Source organism: Palaemon carinicauda, chromosome 16 (genome assembly GCF_036898095.1).
Source record: "Palaemon carinicauda isolate YSFRI2023 chromosome 16, ASM3689809v2, whole genome shotgun sequence".
Taxonomy (NCBI): domain Eukaryota; kingdom Metazoa; phylum Arthropoda; class Malacostraca; order Decapoda; family Palaemonidae; genus Palaemon; species Palaemon carinicauda.
Window position 1 is genome coordinate 111688768 of NC_090740.1, and position 16910 is coordinate 111705677.

The 16910-nt window shown below is 39.0% G+C and overlaps 2 protein-coding genes across 3 annotated transcripts in view; one reads left to right on the plus strand and one right to left on the minus strand.

Moving 5' to 3' along the window:
• Window positions 1-2209, minus strand: part of LOC137655798 (metabotropic glutamate receptor 2-like) — a 172416-nt gene extending 170207 nt beyond the window's left edge. For both annotated transcript variants that reach the window (XM_068389952.1, XM_068389953.1), the window contains exon 1: window positions 1924-2209. In XM_068389952.1, coding sequence (XP_068246053.1) covers window positions 1924-1935 — 12 coding nt within the window. In that variant the 5' untranslated portion in view covers window positions 1936-2209. The remainder of the gene's footprint in view (window positions 1-1923) is intronic.
• A 6128-nt stretch (window positions 2210-8337) lies between these two features.
• Window positions 8338-16910, plus strand: part of LOC137655799 (condensin complex subunit 2-like) — a 54551-nt gene continuing 45978 nt past the window's right edge. Inside the window, exons 1-2 of the mRNA XM_068389954.1 lie at window positions 8338-8381; window positions 8514-8587. The gene's annotated coding sequence lies outside the window, so the exon portion shown is untranslated. The remainder of the gene's footprint in view (window positions 8382-8513; window positions 8588-16910) is intronic.

Sequence of the window (16910 nt, forward strand, 5' to 3'; positions counted from 1 at the left end):
TGCTACAAGTTCAAGGGCTCCAAAAGGGAAAAATAGCCCAGTGAGGAAAGGAAATAAGGAAATAAATAAATGAAAAGAATAAATTAACAATATATCATTCTAAAAAACAGTAACAGCTTCAAACACACATGTTCTATATAAACTATAAAAAGACTTATGTCAGCCTGTTCAATATAAAAACATTTGCTGCAACTTGAACTTTTGAAGTTCTACTGATTCAACTACCCGATTAGGAAGATCATTCTACAATTTGGTCACAAACTGTCCCTGAAATTAGTCTATAATATTGCCCCCTACAACAGTTGTGGACATGTCTACTGTGCGCCTAGACATTATAATAAACTGCCAACTGAAATGAAGGACCTAAAGGGAGCAATTGAATTTAAGAAGAAACTAAAGACATTACTTTTCACAAGATCATATGATCTGGAAGATGCTACAATCAAGGAATTGTATAAGTTATAATGAAAATGTTTCGTTAGATGATTGATAGGGACCCGCCCGAGAAGTAGTTCAGTCGATTTCAGTGAAGGGTTGGATTTAAACCCAAAACATATAAGTCTATGTGAGCCGGTTAACTCAGGAACGAATGTTGATGAAGATGAATGAAACGAGAAACAAGCAAGATCTTCTTTGTGAATATTTCCTTCGTATTCAAATTACCACAGAATATCTCACACTGCGTATACATAGGTTTCTCAACATATGACACAATCATTCAGTGTCTATGCGAGTATTATTTAAGGGTTGCAGTGGCCTACTGGGAAACGTCCCATCTTGGCGACTTGCCGCACGTGAGTTCCTGTCTCGCTCAAGCTCGATAGTTCTTGCAGAATCTGCAACTCCACATGTTAGCCTATTTGTATTATAGGGAAATGGAGATTCCCTCTTACACACACACACACACAAAATATTCTCCTTAAATGAATTACAAAGATCCTGATAGCTTCTTTAAATTCACATAATGTAACTCTTACACTCAAACGCCTATAATACTTAACAAAATCCAAATTTAAGCTGATATTAAATTCCCATCCCTACAGCCTCCCTTTAAACTCATTACCCTAACAGTTACCAACAATGTCAACCTTCTCTACTTGCAAACTCGTTAACAAGATTTTGTAACTTCTCTTCGCTATCACCAAGAAAAATCTTTAGTAAGTTAAGAACGTGATGCTGCTTTAGAGACTGAATAGCCACTGCGAAGAGATGAATATATATATATATATATATATATACTCTAGTCTGTATATGAGTGACACTTGGTAGAGCGCAGACCTCCGCCGCGGCAGATTATTTCTCGACCTTGACCTTTAACCTTAATATATATATATATATATATATATACATACATATACTACTAGCTAAGCTACAACCCTAGTCCGAAAAGCTGGATACTATAAGCCCAATGACTCCAACAAGGAAAAAATAGCCAAATGAAAAAAGGAAATCAGTTAATAATTTTAACAAGAGAAATAATGAACAATTAAAATAACATATTTAAAAAAACAGTTACAACATTAAAACATATCTTTCATATATAGACAATAAAAAGATACTTATTTTAGCCTATTCAACATAAAAACATTTGCTGCGAGTTTGAACTTTTTAAGGTCTACCGATTCAAACTATCCTATTAACAATATCGTTCCACAACTTGGTCACAGGTGGAATAAAGCTTCTAGAATACTGTGTAATAATGAGCCTCATATATATATATATATATATATACATAAACATCCATATATACATATATTAGTGTATGCGACACGTCAGAAATTACAAAATATTTAGACAGGTTTAAGCCTTTCCAAACCCTCTCCCATTCCTAACTGCAAGATAGTGTGGGTAAAATATATATATATATATATATATATATATATATGAAACAATCAAGGTATTTAAATTTATTTAATTACTTACCAATATCTTCATTGTAGCTTAGCTGCAATTCCTTCCACACTTATATCTCCCTTCGATATAGTTCTTAATTCAAGTCACTATCAATGAAATTCATGCCATTAAACATTGTCAATAGGCCTACAGTTCTTATATAACTTCCTTAATCTGTATAAAGGATTCGTGATATCACCGCATGTCAAAATGACTTTTATACCGAAGGACATCTATCCTTTGCATACAGTGGAAATGCCGGCAAATGGAGTCTGCTTCGGGACCAAACTTGAGAGGCGTCCACTCACTAGGCCACCGTTCGGTAGACTGGGACCCCTGCCCCCCAGGCAGCATTGTATCACCTCTCACCTGCCACTATTCAGTGTTGCCATTTCTGATTTTAAAGGCGCGCTGCATGAGCTTCCAAAACGCGCTAGAAAAGCGTAAAATTATTTCCTAGGTCTAGGATATTATTATTATTATTATTATTATTATTATTATTATTATTATTATTATTATTATTATTATTATTATTATTACTTGCTAGGTTACAACCCTAAATGGAAAAGCAAGATGCTATTATTATCATTATTATTATTATTATTATTATTATTATTATTATTATTATTATTATTATTACTTGCTAGGTTACAACCCTAAATGGAAAAGCAAGATGCTATTATTATCATTATTATTATTATTATTATTATTATTATTATTATTATAATTATTATTATTATTATTATTATTATTATTATTATTATTATTATTATTATTATTATTACTTGCTAGGCTACAATCCTAGTCTGAAAAGCGGGATGCTATAAGTCCAAGGGCCCCAACAGGGAAAAATAACCCTGTGAGGAAAGGAAATAGAACTTCCAGAGGCGTACTGTAATGAACAATATAAAGTATTTTAAGAACAGTGACAGCATTTAAATAGATATTTCATATATAAACTAAAAAGCTTAAGAAAAAGAGAAATAAGATAGAAAGGCGGAAATTGTTTCAATACAGTTGTTGGGGTAAAGATGCTGGAGGAAACCAGTTCATCATATTATCGACGGAAAAAGCAATATATATATATTATGCTGGGTTTGTTTATAGTTATCACATAGAGTAACCCAAAGACATTAAAAGGACAACTGTGCCAGATAGGAGAAATGCGCTAAATTCTCCAGAAACGCGCTAGATCTAGCACGAAAGGCAATTGAATGGCAACTCTGCTACCATTCCCGGTTAAATGCAAGCGTTCCTACGTTGCTATGGCAACCGGTCTTTGACAATTTCCCTCCTCTATTATATCACTGATTAACTACCAATCACCACTGAAGGATTTCCGTAGCTATTTGAACATCATATCAATGAACAAATTGCAAAATTGGTATGAGGTTCGTTACCTTCAGAATATAAAAGGTAGGCTAAATAGGCCTACCTCACGGATAGGTCATTAAGAGGATGAGAGGCGTTGTGAACCATACAGGATGTGTGATGTAGGCCTATCGGCCATTCTGCAAAGTTTCGGCTCATTTTATTTTTGGGAAACATCCAATAATAATAGTGTAGTGGGACATTTGCTCTCTCTCTCTCTCTCTCTCTCTCTCTCTCTATATATATATATATATATATATATGTATATATATATACATACATATATGTATATATATACATATGTATATATATATATATATATATGTGTGTGTGTGTGTGTGTCTAGAGAGAGAGAGAGAGAGAGAGAGAGAGAGAGAGAGTAATTGTCAGGGTACATTATTATTATTATTATTATTATTATTATTATTATTATTATTACTTGCTAAGCTACAACCCTGGTTGGAAGACCAAGATGCTATAAGCCCAAGGGCTCCAACACTGAAAAATAGCACAGTGAGGAAAGGAAACAAGGATACAAATAAACAATATGAGAATAAATTAAAAATCAAAATAAAATATTTTAAGAAAAGTAACAACATTAAAACAGATATTTCATATATAAACTATAAAAAAATAGTTATGTCAGCCTGTTCAACATCAAATCATTTGCTGTAAGTTTGAACTTTTGAAGTTCTACCGATTCAACTATACCCGATTAGGAAGACCATTCCACAACTTGGTCACAGCTGGAATAAAACTTCTAGAATACGATGTAGTATTGTGCCTCATGATGGAGAAGGTCTGAGTATTAGAATTAAATGCAGGGAAAATAGCCCAGTGAAGAAAGGAAACAAGGAAAAAATAAAATATGTTAAGAACAGTAACAACATCAAAATAAATATTTTTCATATAAACTATAAAAGCTTTAAGAAATCAAGAGGAAGAGAAATTGATAGAATAGTGTGCCCGAGTTTACCCTTGATCAAGCAAGAGGGTTTGAGTATATATTTCTTTCATGTCACCCCACCGGAAGGGTGGAGCGGGAGCAGTCATACCCTGTTTGATCGAAGTTACCTCGAGAGGCACATTTGGAAAGTGGCAACCACAGTCTCCCACAAGAATAGCTCATTTATGAGAAGGAAACTCCAAAATCAAACCAATGTTCTCTGGTCTTGGATAGTGCCATAGCCTCTGTACCACGGTCTTTCACTGTCTTGGGTTAGAGTTTACTTGCTTGAGGGTACACTCAGGCACACTATTCTACATTTTTTCTCTTCTTGTTTTTTTATAAGTTTTTTATAGTTTATGTATGAAAGATTTATCTTAATGTTACTGTTCTTAAAATATTTTATTTCAATTAATTACTTTTCTTGTAATTTCCTTATTTCCTTTCCTCGCTTTGATATTTTCCCTGTTGAAGCCCTCGGGCTTATAGCATCTTGCTTTTCCTACTAGGGTTGTAGCTTAGCAAATAATAATAATAATAATAATAATAATAATAATAATAATAATAATAATAATAATGGCTGTACCATTGGGATGTACTGTAGTTAGGAAAGAGGGATGGGGGTAGGAAGTGTTAAATCTGTATGTGTGCATATATAGTATATCTAAAATTCTGAGTTGTAACTAGCTTATTTTCTCAGATTTTAGTAAGGCTCCAAGTTTCCCAATTCATGAGTTATTACTGATAGGACCATCTGATTAAATAGTTTTATCTTTAGAGAAAGTGGCATTATACATTTCATAATCTCATTTTGTTTACCAAAAGGTCTTCATCCCACGCTTAACCTTCTTTTAATCTTGGTTTTACTTATATTCATTTTCAGTCCTACATTTATACTTTCTCTATTAAAATCTTCTATCGTATTTTGCAATTCCTCCCACGATTCATTAAACACAGCTATGTCATCTGCAAATCTCAAGTTGTTAAGGTATTCTCCATTAATGTTAATTCCTACATTTTCCCGATTTAAACTCTTAAAACCCTCTTCTAGGCACACTCTAAATAATTTAGGTGAGCTTGGGTCTCCCTGACCAACTCCTTTCTCATTCGAAATTTTCTTACTATTTTTATGTAGTTTTATGATTGCTGTACTTCCCATATGCAACTGTCGTTCAATTAGTTCATTATGCATGTTGCATAAGATGTTTCATAACTCTGACCATCCTTTACATTCAGATCTCCCTGGACAATTCTATCCTGTTCGTAATACTAGGCAGGCAGTTAATTCTAATAGCCAGGCCTTCTCCATCATGAGGCTCAATACTACACAGTATTCTAGAAGTTTTATTCCAGCTGTTACCAAGTTGTGGAATGATCTTCCTAATCGGGTAGTTGAATCAGTAGAACTTCATAAGTTCAAAGTTGGAGCAAATGTTTTTATGATAACCAGGCTATCATGAGTCTTTTTATAGTTTATATATGACATAGGGCCTATCTGTTTTTGACATTGGTAATAGTTTATATAGGACATATCTGTTTTGACGTTGTTACTGTTTTTAGAATGATATATTGTTAATTTATTCTCATCATTTATTCATTCCCTTATTTCCTTTCCTCACTGGGCTATTTTTCCCTGTTGGAGCCCTCGGGCTTATAGCATCTTGCTTTTCCAACTAGGGTTGTAGCTTGGCTAATAATAATAATAATAATAATAATAATAATAATAATAATAATAATAATAATAATAATAAAGACAACTTCAGGTGTTCTAACATACCTGCAAGATTCATCTAGTCCTTGTCTTTGAATGGATTTCATTACTGCTGACGTTTTGAAAGAATCAAAAGCTTTCTGGTAGTCCATGAATGTCATATACAGTGGTTTGTTATACTTAGTTGACTTTTCCATTAGTTGGTTAATTACATGTATATGGTCAGTTTCTAAATACCCACTTCTAAAGCCTGCCAGCTCTCTTGGTTGATTACAGTCTAGCTGTCTTTCTTTTTGGTCAAATATGATCTTTGTAAATATTTTATGTATTATTGAGTGTAAAATTATTGGATGGTAATTTTCAGGTCTTTTGTGTCTTCCTTTTTGTGAATTAGTATAGTTATAAAGTTTTTCCGAGCCGTAGGTATAGAGAGCATTTACTTGTTTACTTGTTTTGGGTTTAAATCCAACCCTCCACTGAAGTCGAGTGAACTACTTCTCGGGCGGGTCCATATTAATCATCTAACGAAACATTTTCATTATAACTTATACAATTCTTTGATTGTAGCATCTTCCAAATCATATGATCTTGTGAAAAGTAATGTCTTTAGTTTCTTCTTAAATTCAATTGCTCCCTTTAGGTCCTTCATTTCAGTTGGCAGTTTATTATAATGTCTAGGCGCACAGTAGCTAAAAGCCCTTTCACCAAATTTACTATTTGTTCTTGGTTCAGATATAGCCTATGTTTGTCACTCATGTGTCTTATGTTAACATTTGTTTCTAGTTTTAGTTTATTCAGGCATTCTTTTAGATATTTTGGTTCATTTTGGTTCAGTATCTTATTCTTGCAGACATTTCGTGTAAAGTTCAGTGAGTTCTGTTGCTACGAAATCTCCTTCCACCTATTATCAAATCAATTGTTAGGGCATTTTCTTCTTAGCAAACTGGAACCTGGTAGGTTCATCCCAATTTCTAATTTCTCCACAGTCTTGGGAAATTCCATGGTGTGCCACCATTACTCTCAAAGTCTGTGTAGTATTGAACTGTATCATCAATGCATCTTTCCTTGTGCTCGAAGTTACACAGGATTGCATCCAAACGTTGGTTGTATCCGTTACCAGAGAGGAAATCTTAGGTACACAGTAGTAAAATTACCTGCCAAGCGGTATGATAAAAGTCATGGTAATACAGCAAGTGGGGCGTAGTGTTATGAGCAGTGATGAGTACATTAATGTTGTTATTGTTTTAGATTGCCTGAGTACAGCAACTATAGCTGCCCTAAGATAGTCAGTAACATAAGCCTAGCCCAGGATTAGTAGAGTACTCTATTAATCCTGGCCTACCCAGGTATAGGACACTATCTGCACCCCATCTCCGGTGAGTATTGCTCTCAGCAGGTTTTTATACCTTTGACCGTAGTCATTGATAAGAACCATGTCTCTTTTCATCACACAAGTGACATAAGTCTTAAGTGTTGAACAATGACGACAGATATTTGCACTGAAAGAGGAAAAGTAGGCCTACTATATTTCTCCAATGAACAAAGTTATAACTTTTTAGATTAACCTCACTGAAAAGCAGGGATAAAGAAAATTAGCTTTATAATCTCTCTCCATAGATTTTTTGTTTAAGTTAGTAATGGAATAATTGATGTTTCCAATATTCCCTTTGGATGTTACCTGTAACAGCATAGGCCTACAATGTGAGAGCATGTAGGTTATCCAATGATAAAAAGACTTTAATTGTTAAGGACGGGCATATTTGGTTCATTGGGAATATTTTTTAGATAAAATGTGGAGGGGAAGACGCAAAGGAAAGTTGAGCTGAATACAAATCGAAAGAGCATGGAAGGAATGCAAAATCTTAGGGTGCTAATATAATCTCTTATTAAGGAAGAGGTAAACTGAATTGTATAAGCAAAATTTATGTTATATGATTATCTAAATACTTTAAAGATGTTCACAGCTAACAAATCCCGTGGGTCCTGCAGCTCCTGCTAGAGATCAGACGCGAGATTTCTCGAGGATTTGCGAGCTGAAGCGCCAGACTTGAAACATCTTTAGAATCGATTTGGATTAAAAAATACTAAAATTCGTATTGTGAGATCAATGGCGATGCTTCCTTATAGATTAATAAAGAGGCTTCTCTAGTGGTAGAAAGGTCCTCGAACTGATGCCTGTATAATAGGGTTATAATTGCTTACAAGGAGTTCCAGATGCTAAAGTAAATGTGCAGTATATAAGCAATTATAACCCTATTATACAGTCATTAGTTCGAGGACCTTTCTACCACTAAATAAGCCTCTTTATTAATCGATAAGAGAACATCGCCATTGATCTCACAATACGAATTTTAGCATTTTTGAATCCAAATCTATTCTAAAGATGTTTCAAGTCTGGCGCTTCAACTCGCAAATCCTCGAGAAATCTCGCGTCTGACGAGACTTTGTATTCAAACCATAGTGAGTGTGTTTGGAAGCGTACTTTCAACCATTTTATATCTAAAACTGTGTTATGTGGATCGTTATTATGTTATGTATGTGATTTTCCATGGAAAGTACAATCAAACTCAGGCCATATTTTATTAATTTCAGTTACTATACCGAAATTGTGGTCACTATATAGAGGTCGGAGCGTTTGTTTTGGTTTGACAGACTGCAGTTCCCGCGTAAGTGAATGAAAAATCTCCTTATTTCTTACTAGAAATATTAAGATTTCAACCTATATAAGTGAAAGTTCCTTCTCGTAAGTCTCTTTGGTATCACGAGGAACTTATAAATTCAACTTAAATAGGCCTAGACTAAATTAATCTTATGTTTTTATAAGTCAAAGTCCGGTCCTCTGTTCTTCGGCAGGCTATTTAAAATGGCCTATTGCCCGGGTTTTTTGTATATTACTGTTTTTCGTATAATAATATTAATATTTACTATCCTACGCCTCATCTTATATTAATAAATTAATATTGATAATGAAGAAGAGGTAAGAAGTATATTTATATAGTAACCTTGAATTGTTCTGGTACAAACAATTATGGCAAATTCGTATTTTTTCGAATTATAGATTTAAAATTCCAAAATATATGAATGAAAAACTAACATTTTCCAATCGAAAAAAAAACACTAGAAAACCTAACCTAACCTAGGAGGCGTATCCTAACTCTACTTATCTATTGTACACTTTATCTAGTGATTTATCTTTATCTGGTCTTAATTTTGGTATTGTTACAGTTTCAACCAAATGTAGATATCGATCGTTTTATTTATATATTTTTGAGATGATTCATATGAAAAAGGTACCTGAATCTTCCGCAAATTCAGGGTTATGGAAATATTTGCTGATTTTGCCGATGAAGTTTGTATAATTGATAATTAACGCCGAAATTATAATTGATAATTAAAGTCAAAATTATAATTGATAACGCCAAAATTATTATTGATAACGTCGAAATATTTACAAGACCACGGAGATAATGTTCGCAGCGAAGCATGTTCCACCTGTCAAAACATAGGAGCAGTGAAATATTGTTGAATTGGGTGCATACAGCAAAGTGAAAACCAATAAATCATTAGCTCATTTAAGTAATGATGTATTTATAATATTATGATGAAGACGGCTATAAATGATTCGTCTCCATAGAAAATAGGATAAAATTTGCGTTGGAGTGTCATTTTCGAAGAGAGCGTAATTTTTTCTACAAGAAAAAGTAGTTTTTTTCCTAGGTTACATTGTCGTGTTTTGAAGAGAGCGTAATTTTTTCTATAAGAAAAAGTAGTTTTTTTTCCTAGGTTACATTGTCGTGTTTTGAAGAGAGCGTAATTTTTTCTATAAGAAAAAGTAGTTTTTTTCTTAGGTTACATTGCCCTGTAATACATTAAAATAATACCCGTTTTTTATGCATCCGGAAATCTGGAGAGCAAAAGCTCCGGTGTTTTGACAGTGTTTCATTATTATTCGATTTAGATTACACTAACTTTTTTACTATGATGACTGGTGTCTTTAGATTAGACAGCTCTTATTTTACTCGTTTTCTGTATTCTCCCACCCAAAAACCTCAATTTCCCACTGTGGAAACCCATTATTTAAAGTTATTATTTAGGTCTTGTGTCTCTAAATCTAATTAATTACGGAATATAACAAGGTTAAATTTGTTGAAAACACTATTTAAGCAAGAATAATATACTGTATTTTTTATTTGGATATCCGAGTTTGGGTAAACCTAATTTTACCTAAATTTTTATCGTAAATGATGGGGTGCATGTATGAAGACGGCCATGCCCCATAACTCCCCTATGTTCAACACTATCGCTCAGAATATGGCAGTCTTGGGAGTCGTTAGCGGCCCTGTTAGGTAAGTAGGTAAAGACACGGGTTGTAGTTTAGGACACGGTTTGTAGGTTAAAACACAATTTGTAGGTAAAGACACGGGTTGTAGGTAAAGACATGGATTGTGGGTGAAGGCAGGGGTTGTAGGATAGGACACGGGTTGTGGGTTAAGACATAGGTTGTAGGTTAGGACACGGGTCGTAGGTAAAGACACGGGTTGTAGGTCAGGACACGAGTCGTAACTTAGGACACGGGTTGTAGGTTAGAACACGTATTGTAGGGAAAGAAACAGGTTATAGGTTAGGTTAGGTGGCGGAGTTTAAATTAGATGATGTTCTATGCAAGTGTTCCTGTCCGTCGTTACACAAAGGCTCCTAAATGAGTACCTGTTTACTAGTTTCAAAGATGCAGGACCCACTTGGAGAATTGTTTAAAAAGGGAATTACAGTGGGAAATTAGCTGCATTGTGGAGTAAAACACACCAGTTAAACTATTGAAAAACAAGGATACGTGTAACCTTACCATGCCAATCTAACTTAACCCTTTTACCCCCAAGCTATTTGGAACTTTCCAACCCCTAACCCCCAGGCATTTTTTTTTTTATTTTTTATTTTTTATTTTTTCGCCAAGCACATTTTGCAATACAGTATATATTTTCTAAATTGCTCTAACAGCCTTAACTTTCGTCATTGAGAGGTCATTCTTTTGGAAAATGCCTGAAGTTTCTCATAAAGTTATCAAAAATATGCAAAAAAAAAAAAATGTAAATAGCAGTTTTTTGCAAGGATGTACCAGTATATCCATGGGGGTAAAGGGATGAGTTTTGTGAAACGTACCAGTACGTCCATTGGGGGGTAAAGGGATGAGTTTTGTGAAACGTACCAGTACGTCCATTGGGGGGTAAAGGGATGAGTTTTGTGAAACGTACCAGTACGTCCATTGGGGGGTAAAGGGATGAGTTTTGTGAAACGTACCAGTACAGTACGTCCATTGGGGGTAAATGGATGAGTTTTGTGAAACGTACCAGTACGTCCATTGGGGGTAAAGGGATAAGTTTTGTGAAACGTACCAGTACGTCCATGGGGGTAAAGGGATGAGTTTTGTGAAACGTACCAGTACGTCCATTGGGGGGTAAAGGGATGAGTTTTGTGAAACGTACCAGTACGTCCATTGGGGGGTAAAGGGATGAGTTTTGTGAAACGTACCAGTACGTCCATTGGGGGGTAAAGGGATGAGTTTTGTGAAACGTTCCAGTACGTCCATTGGGGGGTAAAGGGATGAGTTTTGTGAAACGTACCAGTACGTCCATTGGGGGGTAAAGGGATGAGTTTTGTGAAACGTACCAGTACGTCCATTGGGGGGTAAAGGGATGAGTTTTGTGAAACGTACCAGTACGTCCATTGGGGGGGTAAAGGGATGAGTTTTGTGAAACGTACCAGTACGTCCATTGGGGGGTAAAGGGATGAGTTTTGTGAAACGTACCAGTACGTCCATTGGGGGGTAAAGGGATGAGTTTTGTGAAACGTACCAGTACGTCCATTGGGGGGTAAAGGGATGAGTTTTGTGAAACGTACCAGTACGTCCATTGGGGGGTAAAGGGATGAGTTTTGTGAAACGTACCAGTACGTCCATTGGGGGTAAAGGGATGAGTTTTGTGAAACGTACCAGTACGTCCATGGGGGTAAAGGGATGAGTTTTGTGAAACGTACCAGTACGTCCATTGGGGGGTAAAGGGATGAGTTTTGTGAAACGTACCAGTACGTCCATGGGGGGGGTAAAGGGATGAGTTTTGTGAAACGTACCAGTACGTCCATTGGGGGGTAAAGGGATGAGTTTTGTGAAACGTACCAGTACGTCCATTGGGGGTACTGTAAAAGGGTTAACCTAGGTCCTTATATATCTTGGGGCTGTTTCTTCTCTTTCCATTATCTAATGAGTTACGATGCTATATCATTCATCGTAGGACTAGTAAATTTTAGGGTTGTACAAAACATAAATTTACAAATTTAGTAAGTTCCAAGAAGCTCTTTGTTTGTCGAATTTTGGCCTAGAGTCGTCCAAACCTGACTCCAATGGATGGTACTTGTTGTTGTGGTCTGATTGGTAACGTCTCTGCCTGGTGTTTGCCATCCGGGGGTTCGAGTCCCGCTCAGACTCGCTAGTTCCTTTAATGTCTGCAACCTTACCATTCTTGTGAGGTAAGGATGGGGGTTTGGGGGAGCCTATAGGTCTATCTGTTGAGTCACCAGCAGCCACTGCCTGGCCCTCCCTGGTCCTAGATTGGGTGGAGAGGAGGCTTGGGCACTGATCATATAATATATGGTTAGTCTCTAGTGCACTGTCCTGCTTGTTAGGGCAATGTCACTGTCCCTTGCCTCTGCCATTCATGAGCGACCTTTAAACCTTTAAAAACCTCTTGCATGTATGTACAGTATGTATTACAGTATACATTGTCAACATTCTTTGACAGAAGATGTTAACATTCTTTGACAGAAGATGTTTGTTCTAAGGCATTTCCTTAAAAAGAACCTTTATATGATTTTCTCAAATACAAAAATATAGGGTATGGATCAGTGCAAAGAATTCTAAGAGAGCTGTGTCATTAAACATCTCTTTTTAAATATTTAACTTAGCCGGTGAATATATAATAGCTGCTACTCAGCGGCTCGACAGAAAACACACTCAAAAAACTCGCGAGCGATCGCTATGAAGGTTGCGGGTGTGCCCACCAGCGCCAACTATTGGTCAGATACCACTCTTGCATGTAAACAAACCCTTCAATTCTTCTCTGTCGACCTTGACGACAAGACGTATCAATACTCGCTGTAGAACCTGGAGTTTTCTCAACATATTTGGTGAAGTACTTCATTTTGGTTTGAGCTTTCGCAGTGCAGGTGTTTTTCCTCAACATAAACTCTTGAACTCTTTATTGAATCAGATTAATTGTTGATGACTTGGATTGTTTTTTGGAATTTCTTTGACTAATTCAAAATGGCTGACCCTTCACAAGTACCTAGATTTCGGAAGTGTAATGCTAGGGACTGTAATAGGCGTCTTCCTAAGGCATCTCTCGACCCACATACTGTGTGTTCCAATTGTCGGGGTAAAACCTGTCAATTGGGAGATCGGTGTGAGGAATGCGTGGGCCTTTCGGAATTCGATTGGCTCGAATACGATAAGTATGCACGTAGGCTAGAGAGAGATAGGGTAAGGAGGAGTTCATCTAGGTCTGTAGATTTTTCCTCTCCCCATGCCCCTGAACCTAATCCTTCCCCTGTAGTGGTTGTTCCTAACCCCCCTTCTAGCACTCAGGAACCATCTATGCAAGACATGTTACGTGCTATTCATGCCTTGGGGGAAAGAGTTGAAGCGTTAGCAACTGATCGTAATCAACTCATGGCTGACGTGAAGGAACTTAAGTGTCAGAGTGCCACAGCGGAAAGTGGGAAAGTGATTAGTGCGCAAAGTGTTGTGAACAGTGTTGCGACCGAGGGTTCGTCTGTTCGTGCCTGTCGTTCACCTAGTCCGGGACCTCTTGCAAGCTCCCAAGCCCAGGGGAGAAGTAATGTCGTACGACTTATGGGTTCGAGAGGCCTTGATCAGCGAACAGACGTTCCCTCTATGGTATCAGGCGTACTCACCAAGATCGCCCCTACCATAAGACGAGAGAGCCCGTTTTCTCCTCGTCTTCCGAAGGCTTTTCGCGCAAGAAACCGTGGAGCAAGGTTTCTAGGCCTCTTAAACGGAAGTCGGTCCCTTCAGGACAGGTCCAGCGTCCTGGATGTAGTCATTGGGACAGTTCGGACCCGTTGCAGTCATCGGATGACTGCTCGCCGCCTAAGCAAGGCAAGGTTGTGCCGTCTCAGACGTTAACCCCGTCGGTTACCGCACCCATTCCCGTGGACCCTAAATGGGTTATACTGCAGGACATGCAGTCTAAGCTTGCCTCCCTTATGGAAGACTATTCTACCGATAAGGTTTCCGTTGAGCCTAGCCGTTTATCTCATCGAGATCCTGGCCTTCAGCCACCCAAACGTTCCTTTGTGCGTCCTGTTGACGTTGGCGTAGCCAAGTCACGTCAGTCAGGTTGTTTAGAACCACACTCGATGCGGTCTCGTGTGGATTTTCAGCCGCATTTGGACGTTAGGCAACTTGCTGATGCTCCTGTTGACGTTCAGGACGTTCGCCAACCATCGGAGTTGACTTGTTTTGACGCTGAGCGTCAACATCCGCAGTCTAGAGTTGTTTTGACTGCTCAGACTAGGCGGTCAAAGCAGTCTCGGGTGGACGCTGTGCGTCCTCACGCACCTGTTGTTGTTGACAGTTCACAGACTGTCAAGCAGTTACATGACGTTGCGTCCTGGTCCGCTACTAATGCACCAGTGCGTGTGGACGCTGTGTGTCAAGCATTGCCAACCCCTTTGCTTGTTTCTCAGCAGTTGTCAGATGAGGAACCTTCAGATGAGGACGTTGCTGACCCTCAGCCTGAGGATCATCCTTCAGATATTGATGAACCCAGAACTGTTCCGCCATCAATGGACTTTAAGAAAGTCATGTTAATTTTTAAGGAGTTGTTTCCCGATCACTTCGTCTCTGTTGCTCCTCGTTCGCCGCCGTCTGAGTTTGTTTTAGGCGTACCTGCTGACATGCCAGCCTTTACAAAACTTGTGCTCTCTCGCTCATCCAAGAGAGCTTTACGGCTTTTAGGCGATTGGTTGGAAACCAAGAGGAGTTTGGGGAAGACGTCCTTTGCCTTCCCTCCATCTAAACTCTCGTCTAGATCGAGCGTCTGGTATGCCACGGGAGAAGTTCTCGGCTTGGGAGTCCCTGCCTCTGCCCAGGGCGACTTCTCAAGCCTTGTAGACTCTCCCCGCCGCCTAGCCATGAGACGCTCGAAGATTAGTTGGTCATCCTCGGACCTTGACCATCTGCTGAAAGGCATTTTTAGAGCCTTTGAAGTTTTCAACTTCCTTGACTGGTGTTTGGGAGCCTTAAGTAGGAAAATCTCATCGGCTGATAGAGATGTCTCCGTACTCATTATGTCCTGCATGGATAAAGCCATCCGCGATGGATCCAATGAGCTCTCCTCCTCTTTTACTTCAGGAGTCCTTAAGAAGCGAGAGTCCCTTTGCTCTTATCTGTCGGCAGGAGTTACTCCCTGTCAAAGATCTGAGCTACTCTTTGCTCCCTTATCGAAGTTTTTGTTCCCTGAACATTTGGTTAAGGACATAGCTTTGTCACTCGTGCAGAAGGACACCCATGACTTGGTAGCGTCCTCTGCTCGCAAAGGGACTCCTTCGACATCCTTTTCTGCAAGACCAAGGATAGACACTCCGGCGTCCAGGTTTATTCCGCCCTTTCGTGGCAGAGCTCCCAGCAGGGGAAGTACTCGTGCCGAGGGAAAGAGAGGAAAGAAGAGAGGAGCCAAGTCCTCACGTGGCAGAGTCTGACTGCCCGCAGCCTCAGACAGCAGTAGGTGCCAGACTCAAGAACTTCTGGCAAGCCTGGGAGAAGAGGGGCGCAGACCAACAGTCTGTGAGGTTGCTCAGAGAGGGGTACAAAATTCCACTTGTACACAAACCTCCTCTAGCGACTTCCCCCATCGACCTCTCTCCCATGTACCGAGAGGAATCAAAGAGACAAGCCCTGAAACTAGAAGTGTCTCTTTTGCTAGAGAAGGGAGCGGTGGTGAAAGTCTCGGACCTTCAATCACCGGGGTTCTACAACCGCCTCTTCCTAGTACCGAAGAAGACAGGAGGTTGGAGACCGGTGCTAGACGTCAGCGCTCTGAACGTCTTTGTCACGAAGACAAAGTTTACCATGGAGACCACGAAATCAGTCTTAGCAACGGTCAGAAAGGGAGACTGGATGGTCTCTCTCGACCTAAGAGACGCATACTTCCACATCCCCATTCACTCAGATTCCCAACCTTTTCTGAGGTTTGTTTTCGACAATGTGGGGTACCAGTTTCGGGCCCTGTGCTTTGGCCTAAGTCCTGCTCCTCTCGTGTTTACGAGGCTTATGAGGAATGTGGCAAAATTCCTCCATTTATTGGGAATCCGAGCCTCCCTTTACTTGGACGATTGGCTTCTCAGAGCCTCGTCCAGTCATCGCTGTCTGCAGGATCTTCATTGGACATTGGATCTGACCAAGGAATTGGGACTTTTGGTCAACATGGAAAAGTCCCAGCTGATTCCATCCCAAACTATACTGTATTTAGGGATGGAGATTCGCAGTCCAGTTTTTCGGGCTTTTCCGTCTGCCCCCCGAATAGAGCAAGCCCTGCTCATAATCCAACGGATGTTGAAGAGAGAACGCTGCTCAGTCAGGAATTGGATGAGTCTTGTAGGAACTCTATCATCCCTGGAGCAGTTTGTCTCGCTAGGAAGGCTACACCTTCGACCTCTCCAGTTCCATCTAGCTTTTCACTGGAGAAAGGACAAGACGCTAGAGGCGGTCTCAATCCCGATCTCCGAAACAGTAAAGGCATGCCTGAATTGGTGGAACGACAATATCAGTCTAAGAGAGGGACTTCCCCTAGCAGTTCAGAAACCAAACCACGTTCTATTCTCAGACGCATCGGATTTGGGTTGGGGTGCGACCCTGGACGGTCGGGAATGCTCAGGTCTGTGGACCTCAAGTCAGAGGAGCATGCACATCAACGGCAA